Source organism: Capricornis sumatraensis, chromosome 1 (assembly GCF_032405125.1).
Source record: "Capricornis sumatraensis isolate serow.1 chromosome 1, serow.2, whole genome shotgun sequence".
Classification (NCBI taxonomy): domain Eukaryota; kingdom Metazoa; phylum Chordata; class Mammalia; order Artiodactyla; family Bovidae; genus Capricornis; species Capricornis sumatraensis.
The window spans coordinates 149,360,520-149,370,019 of NC_091069.1; the positions used below are offsets into that span (position 1 = coordinate 149,360,520).

The 9,500-nt window shown below is 36.0% G+C and overlaps 1 protein-coding gene across 1 annotated transcript; it reads left to right on the forward strand.

Annotated features, from left to right (window-relative positions):
* The first annotated feature begins 7,864 nt into the window (after positions 1-7,864).
* LOC138076056 (olfactory receptor 5K1) lies at positions 7,865-8,833 on the forward strand. Its single transcript, XM_068968250.1, has one exon. The coding sequence runs from the start codon at positions 7,865-7,867 to the stop codon at positions 8,831-8,833; it is 969 nt and encodes a 322-aa protein (XP_068824351.1).
* Positions 8,834-9,500: the final 667 nt, after the last annotated feature.

Below are 9,500 nucleotides of genomic sequence, written 5' to 3' on the forward strand. Positions count from 1 at the left end.
GAGTTATTCCATATTCATTTTAGTCAGAGGATGTCAAAATCGGACCAAGCACTGAGTAATTCACTTATAACATAGTTGTGAAAGCCAAGTTCTCAAAAACACCCTACACTCCAGCCAGAATGGGGACTGCTTTCCATTTCTCTAACACTTCATGAGCTTTCATATCTCTGACACTTGGCTTAGCATTCCTTTTCCAACCTTTTCTGCTGAGAAAATGTCCAGGTATCTTTCAAGAAAGTAAAGAAAGTGAAAGTGAAGTCCTTCAGTCATGTCAGACTCCTTGCGACCCCATGGTCTGTAACCTACCAGGCTTCTCCATCCATGGGATTCTCCAGGCAAGAATATCTTTCAAGGCCAGCTCAAATGTCCTCTCCTGAATAATTTATAAGACACCCCTATTTTTGATGTGTGTCTATATGAGTGTGTAAATATATTTCTAATTGAGATGTTGGGCCTAACTGTGGGATATTTTAATATGATTCCTCTGTCAAGGATATGACTCTGTTCATGTGGTTTAGATTGGAAGCTTCCCTCAAGGGTTGGGAATTCTTAGTGGCAATCTCAAGCGAAAGCGCTAAGTCCTCAGACAAAACAACAGAAGGGGAGCTCCTGCCTACTATCCTGTTTCTCACATTCTTAGAAATAGCTCTCATGGAGTTGAGCCATGCCTAAACTTCCAGGCAATTGGGAAGATACAGCATCTGCCCGTGAGAGGTAGGCTTGGAGATTGGTAAGGAGGCCTTGCCATAGGGAACCAAAAGGACAAGATGACTGACTCACCTGTACAAACCAAATTATCAAGATCAGCAGCATTCAGACAATTTGAATGCCCTGGTGTGTCACAATCAGTCATGAGATGCATCACAATTATTCTGTTTCTAATAATAAGCTTCATGGCAGATGGGGAAACAATGGAAACAGTGAGACACTTTATTTTCTTGGGCTCCAAAATCACTGCAGATGGTGACTGCAGCCATGAAATTAAAAGATGCTTGCTCCTTGGAAGAAAAGCTATGACCAACCTAGACAGCATATTAAAAAGCAGAGACATTACTTTGTCAACAAAGGTCCATCTAGTCAAGGCTATGGTTTTTCCAGTAGTCATGTATGGATCTGAGAGTTGGACTATAAAGAAAACTGAGCACTAAAGAATTGATGCTTTTGAACTGTGGTGTTGGAGAAGACTCGTGGGAGTCCCTTGGACTGCAAGGAGATCCAACCAGTCCATCCTAAAGGAAATCAGTCCTGAATATTCATTGGAAGGACTGATGCTGAAGCTGAAACTCCAATACTTTGGCCACCTGATGCGAAGAACTGACTCCTTGGAAAAGACTCTGATGCTGGGAAAGATTGAAGGCAGGAGGAGAAGGGGATGACAGAGGATGAGATGGTTGGATGGCATCACTGACTCAATGGACATGAGTTTCAGTAAGCTCCGGGAGTTGGTGATGGACAGGAAAGCCTGGTATGCTGCAGTCTGTGGGGTCACAAAGAGTCAGACACTACTGAGTGACTGAACTGAACTGAACTGAATAATAAGCTATCATACTTTAATATGGTTTTATACATATAATATATACACATACACATGAACTAAAAAGGATTCCATATTATCTTGGTAATACTTTCCTCATTCCTTTACATTACAATATAGTACCTTGAGTGGAAGAAATACAGAGAGACCATAGCTAGCCAGTGTGCAATTATTCATTACCTGACAAAGCCCATAGGTGCATACCACTCAGTCAACATCATCTGCCAACTTGCTTTCTCAGTGAGGAAAAGGTTTGAGAATTACTCCTCTTGTTGCATATTGCTACATTTTGTTTCCCAGAGTATGTTTAAGTCTGATGGGCCAGAGCAATTGAGAGAGCAATGCCTTTTTGTGGTCACCATGGTCTTGGCAGCAATAGCGACTACTTCCCCAGGGATGAGAATCTGGGAATTCTCACGAGAATTCGTGAGAATCTCATGAGAATTCAGATACATGAAAATCTGGAAAAAGGTTTGGAGGATGAATTTTGCCCCTCCCACATGGAAACTGGCACTCTACTGCCAAACTAGAATGTTATTCTATTATGAAAAAGACAGATTTCTTCCAGAAAGCTCTTTCAACACCCTGAGACAAATTAATTTGCTCCCATCTGTTCTCTCATAGTTCCAAACATATGATTATACTATAGATTCTATCACCTTGTATTCTAAGTATTTGTTTACATCACTGCCTCCCTAGTACATTGAGAAGTTACTATAAACAAAGATTGAATCTTACACAGCTTTGAATTACTATTGCTTATTCACTGTGCTTAGCATTGTAATAAGCATAATAAGCACTGTTAGCTCTTTGATTTCTTTTATGTCTTGGCTGTGTCACACAGATCTTATTTCCCTGACCAGGGCCAGACTGGGGACCTCAGCAGTGAAAGCTCAGAGTCTTAAACTCTGGACCACCAGGGAATCCCCCAACTGTCAACTCTTGAACAAGGGGCCAAACATGACCAGAAGAACAAATCAATATTCATCACATTAAATCTGGGGTCCTTTTTTGTTGTCTTGGGTTTTTGTTTTGTTTTGTTTTTTTAAATAACAATCTTAAAGGCATCTTTAGTTCACAGCTTTAATCTTAACATGATACCTAAGGGCACCCAAACAACTATTTGTTAATTTATGCCATGTCAACATGGAAAATATTGCATGCAGAATAAAGCAATGAGTCACACACAGAATTGTTTTTCTGAAACTCAGCTTCGATAGAGTCAGTCCCTTGACAAATTTATTCAAGTCCTACTAAATAGCATTCAAGCTCTTGGATTTGGCATTCTGACCTCATCTTTTTTAGGATGCTTCCTGTAAGTTCTCCACCACTGTATTCTATTCCCACCAGGCATTTTGGATGTTACATAATCTGGCCTAATCTAAGCCAAAGAATACCAGAAGACTGGAGTGGATTGCTATTCCCTTCTCTACGGGTTCTTTCCAACCCAGAATCCAAACTCATGTCCCCTGTGTCTCCTGCTTGGCAGGCCAATTCTTCACCACTGAGCCACCTTAAAGTAAGTCATTTGTACAGTCCATTTAAGCTACCTTAAAGTAAGCCTAAAAATTGTCATAAATTTGTAAGAAAATTAAAATAACACATGTGAGCTACATGATCCTTTGCACTGACTCTATGAATGTTTCACTAAGCTCACATTGATTATGGGCAAGAAGTAAACTAAGAGCAACACTCATCATTATTCCACAATTCCTTTGTGAGAGTCTTGTCCCAGGAAATCTTAAGAAGCTCTCATTATGAGAAAGTTTCCCTACATCAGCACAGAATATTTTGAGGAAAGCAATATTTCCAAAAGCTACTTCTAGACTTGCAATAAAAATTATAAAGTTATTTTTTTATTATTATTATTATAAAAGTTTAAATTACTATCATTAAAAAAATAAAAAATTACTTCTAGTAACTAAGGTATAAGATTGAAGACATTATGAATATAGTTTCAAAGGAATATTATAGAAATTGTATATTGACCTTAAAAAGAGGTGGGAAAGGTGCTACTTTAAGACCTCTGCTCACACAATCTGTCCTCTGAGTCAATAAACCCTGTTTCAGTTCCCACTTCTTTTATGAAGCCTTTCCTGAATAAGCCAGAGGGAATTTTTTCTTCCCACCTACAACTTTGTATTCAGATTGGTAATAAGGGTAAATTAAAATCAAACATGGCCTTTAATATTTGCTTAGAAACGGGCATTTGCCCTACTCTTTAGGGCAAAGGATACAATTAATTATTCCAATTTAGTATTCTTATTAAGTTTAGGAAATTAAATCTCTCAGGCAAAGCTCTGATGTCAATGCCAAGTAAATCCCTTTAGAATTATTTAAAATATTTGAGCCATTCTCTACCAATGACATAAATATTATTGTTGATTTGTTGGTAGAAATGTTCTAAACACTCAAGAAGACAGAATTTTATTTCTGGACCTACTTTAAGAACCATCATCAGGCAACCAAATAGCCTTTCTTAAGCTCTTATTGGGGAAATCCAGGTGAGAAAAAGCTTAATTTGGGGGTAGAAATATTAAACTCCAGAAACATTTATTTAAGTTCTTTAAGGTTTTCTCCTTACAATTTTTATTCGAAAATGTTTAAAGTTCCTTGAAGTCTTTTGTCTACCCTAAAGGTCCACTGTATAATAAATGGATGAATGACTATAATTTACCTGCATCATTTCTTAATCTAAAAGAAGCCTAAATTTACCCAAAAATAAATAAGTAAAAGCATACTTTTCTAGTAATTACAGAAAACATTAGCAACATTTTTGGAACTTCTTTTAAAAATGTGGTTTTCCATATAACTTACAACTCAACAGGAAAAATGTAACATTAGCCTCTACAAGGAAATGGTGTTTAAAATTTTTGTGTCAGACATTCCCTATGTATTAAATAAATAATATAAGGAAAGAATATATATTTAAATCATACTTTTAAACTCCTGATATAATTTTAAGGAGCTTTACAGTTTATCTTTTAATTTTTAGAGAAATAAAATATCATTGTATTTTAAAATATCATTTCTGTCTAATTATCATCAACTGGGGAAAATGGAGGAGGATGATGTTATGTACTTCAAGTTGGCAAGTATAAGCCATTTAATGAACTTATTCAAATTATATAGATTTAAAGTTTTTGGTTTTTTAGACTTCAGGTTATCAAGAGTAAGGCATTTAATGAAAAAAATATTAATTCAAATTATATAGATTTCAAATATCCATTTCTAATATTGTTTCTAAAAGAATCAGTCACAAATAGTGTGAATTTAAAAGTTAGTAAACATTTTCAGGAAGCCAAAAGAAGAGATCTTCTCTCTAAAATATAGAATATATTTGTGGTTAATGACTATTCAGCAAATTATCAATGTGGAAATGTCCAGGAGAGTCAACTAATATTCTAAGAAAGTAGACATCACAGAGCAGGCATTTAGTAAATAACAAATCTACGAATTGACTAAAACAAATGAAGGTAGATTGAAATAAAGCATTCACCAATAGATTAGAACTCTTAGGCTATAAGGAAAAATATGAGGGATAGATAATTGAAGTTTCAAAACACACTGAAATTTAATAAATATGAGGATTGCAGAATCCCAGAATATTGTGAAAACATTTAATGTTAGTAGAACTCAACACTGAAGCATTAGTGCTTTAATAACGGTAAGTTGTTTCAGGAACGCATTACCACAAGACATGAATATATTCCTAAATGATCTGAAATGTATGTAAGACTGTCAGCAAATTCTTATTTAAGCCATGAATTTTATTACCATTGGAATGGAGCAGACACTTCCTCAAAAGATCCATTGTGATTTAGCCACTACAGAATTATAAAGTGCAGAAAACATTAGTTGGATTCCCAATAATTATTATGGGGCTACCAAGTTTTAAAACATAGATCTAAGAGCATGCCATTTTATTTATTTAATTAAAAATATGCTTTCTGATTGTAAAAGTAATATTTATTGTAAAGAATTTGAAATTGAAGGAAAAAACAGACAAAAAAGATCTATAATTTCCACTGCACAGGGAAAGCTAGTGTGAAAAATTTTGTGTGTTTCTGCCTGCCCTTTTCATTCATCTGTGAGTATTTGGAAAACTAGAATTATTATATGCACAAAACTTTGTATTCTGTTTTTCACATAATGTTTTATTATCTGTTTTATCATTACTTTAAATATTCTAAATAAATATTGTTTTAAAGTATTGCACAATACACCATTGTGCAATGGTGTATGCACACCATTGTGATGATTCACATTAACTTTAATTATACTGACCAAATGTTTACAATTAGAATTCTTCACTATTATAAATAATGCTCTGGTGGGCACAATTATATATAAATCTCTGTGTGAGGTTCTAAATATTTCTTTCTTCTAGATTCATGATTACTGGTCACAGACCTGAACATTAGTTTCCTTCACCTATAAACAAATTATTCTCCAATAATTGTACCAGTTTATACTTTTGCCAGAAATACAGTTAGGTTCCCATTTTACTGTACTTTAAACAATATTATGTATAGTATCATTTTTAAAATATGGTTATTTTGATAGGCAAAATAATTATGCCCTTGTAATTATTTCAAATTATGTTTTTCTGATTAAACATTTTCAGTTTGTTAAAAATTTTATTTCTTTTGATATTTTTATGTTTCTGTCTTTTATCTATTTTCTAGTGATTATTCCTATTGATTGGGCTTCCCTTGTGGCTCAACTTGTAAAGAATCTGCCTGCAGTGCAGGAGATCTGGGTTCGATCCCTGGGTTGGGAAGATCCCCTGGAGAAGGGAAAGGCTATCCACTCCAGTATTCTAGCCTGGAGAACTCCATGGACTGTAGAGTCCATGGAGTCACAAAGAGTCGGACATGTCTGAGCAACTTTCACTCACTTCACATCCCTATTGACACGTCTGAGTGACTTTCACTCACTTCACATTCCTATTGACTGATAGAAGCTCTTTATGGAATAAAACAATAGAAATCGTATCCTATTTACTGAAACAATTTCCTAGTTTGTGTCTGACATTTGATGTTATTTGTGATTTTTTCACAGATAGCTATATAATTGAATTTGTCAATTTCTAACCCTTAGGAATGCTTCAGGTTTTTTGATAGCGTTTAAATTTCTTTACATTTTAATATGCACGTGGACACAGGAGCAACTTTATACTCTATGCCTAAATGATATTGTAAATACCATAAAGACCAGGAAAACAGTTTTAAAAAAACATTTTATAATAGAAAAACATATATAAAACTTATCATTTTATCTATATTTAAGTATCTATAGTTCAGTGGCATTAAATTTATATTGTTGTGCATCTATCATCACCATCCAACTCCCGAACACTTTCATCTACCTAAACTGAAACTCTGTACCCATTAAACAATAATTCTCCATGGCTTCCCTACCCAGACAACCTTTAATTCCTGTAAGTAGCATCACACAATATTTGTCCATTTGTGCCTAGCTTATTTCACTTGGTGAAATGTTATCAAATTTCATTCATGTTTTAACATGTATCAGAATTTCATTCCTTTTTAAGGCTGAATAATATTCCACTTTTTGTCTACACCACATTTTGTTAACCATTCATCCAGCAGTGGACAGTTGTTTGCACCTGTGGCTATCCTGAATAAAATTCTATGAACATGAGAGTACAAAATGGTCTTTCAAACAACAATGTTAAGCTGTGCAGATACAGTCACTGAAATAGTTTGAGAACACTGACAGCAACTGAAAGTGGTGTAACAGTGTTAGTCACTCAGTCATGTCCAACTCTTTGGGACCCAATGGATTGTATGTAGCCTGCCAGGATCCTCTGTCCATGAAGTTCTCCAGACAATAATACTGGAGTGGGTAGCCATTCCCTTGTCCAGGTGATCTTCCCAACCCAGGGATGGAACCCAGATCTTCCGCATTGAGGGTTGATTCTTCACCAGCTGAGACACAAGGGAAGCCCAACTGATACTTATTGCTGACACCTAAATTACTCATCTTTACCTAAACCACACAGAGAAACTTTTTGCACTGAATCTTCCTCTCAAGACCTCAAAAGCCATCTTTGTCCATCTAATTTGACATTTTTCTTGAAAATATGCTGGGAAAATGTTAAATAACTAGTTTAAAAGGTAACAGCTCCTGCATACCCCCAGATAAGGGTAGGCATCCAAAACCACATAACTTGTGAAAGCATTGTGGAAGAAGCTCCTTGCCCTTTTGTATCTGAGAGCTCAAGAGTTGAATTGGGCATACTATAGATTACTACCTCATTTCTCCACAACTTTTTTTTTTTTCCCCTCAACAGAGGAGTCAGGAATGGCTAAAGAAAATCATACCATAAAAAATGAGTTTATCCTCACAGGATTTACAGATCACCCAGAGCTGAAGACCCTTCTGTTTGTGGTGTTTCTTACCATCTTTCTGATCACCATGGTGGGCAACCTTGGCCTGGTGATACTGATTTCAAAAGAGCATCGTCTTCACACACCAATGTATATCTTTCTGGGAAACCTCGCTCTTGTGGATTCTTGCTGTGCCTGTGCTGTGACTCCTAAGATGTTAAGGAACTTCTTTTCTAAAAACAGAATGATTTCCTTCTATGAATGCATGGCACAATTTTATTTCCTTTGCACTGTTGAGACTGCAGATTGCTTTCTCCTGGCAGCAATGGCTTATGATCGCTACGTGGCCATCTGCAAACCACTGCAGTACCACACCATGATGTCAAAGAAACTCTGCATTCAGATGACCACAGGGGCCTACATAGCCGGAAACCTGCATTCCATGATTCATGTAGGTCTTCTATTTAGGTTAAAGTTCTGTGGATCAAATCACATCAACCACTTTTACTGTGATATTCTTCCTTTATACAGGCTCTCCTGTGTTGACCCTTATGTCAATGAACTGGTACTATTTATCTTTTCAGGTTCAATTCAAGTCTTCACAATAGGTAGTGTCTTAATATCTTATCTCTACATTCTGTTAAATATTTTCAAAATGAAATCCAAAAAGGGGAGGGTCAAAGCTTTTTCTACCTGTGCATCCCACTTTTTGTCAGTTTCATTATTCTATGGATCTCTTTTTTTCATGTACATTAGACCAAATTTGCTTGAAGAAGGGGATAAAGATATACCAGCTGCTATTTTGTTTACGGAAGTTGTTCCCTTACTTAATCCTTTTATTTATAGCCTAAGAAATAAAGAAGTAATAACTGTCTTGACAAAAATTCTGAAGAAAGAAAAATCTCAAAAAAGTTTAAAACAAATGGCATCTACTATAGATTAATTGTTTAAAAATTCCAAGTGAAATTCAGTTCAGTTCAGTTGCTTGGTCATGTCCGACTCTTGTGACCCCATGAACCGTAGCATGAAGCCTCACTATCCATCACCAACTCCTGGAATTCACCCAAACTCATGTGCATTGAGTTGGTGATGCCCTCCAACCATCTCATCCTCTGTTGTCCTTCTCCTCCTACCCTCAATCTTTCCCAGCATCAAGGTCTTTTCAAATGAGTCAGCTCTTCACATCAGGTGGACAAAGTATTGAAGTTCAGCTTCAACATCAGTCCTTCCAATGAACACCCAGGACTGATCTCCTTTAGGATGGACTGGTTGGATCTCCTTGCAGTCCAAGGGACTCTCAAGAGTCTTTGAACATCACAGTTCAAAAGCATCAATACTTCGGAGCTCAGCTTTCTTTTTAGTCCAACTCTCACATCCATACATGACTACTGGAAAAACCATAGCCTTAATTAAATGGACCTTTGTTGACAAAGTAATGTCTCTCCTTTTTAATATGATGTCTAGGTTGGTCATAACTTTCCTTCCAAGGAGTAAGCATCTTTTAATTTCATTGCTGCAATCAGCATTTGCAGTGATTTTGGAGCCCAGAAAAATAAAGTCTGACACTGTTTCCACTGTTTCCCCATCTATTTCCCATGAAGTGATGGGAC

Coding starts and splice junctions, on each gene's coding strand:
- LOC138076056 (XM_068968250.1), top strand. CDS start 7,865: ATGGCTAAAGAAAATCATACCATAAAAAATGAGTTTATCCTCACAGGA.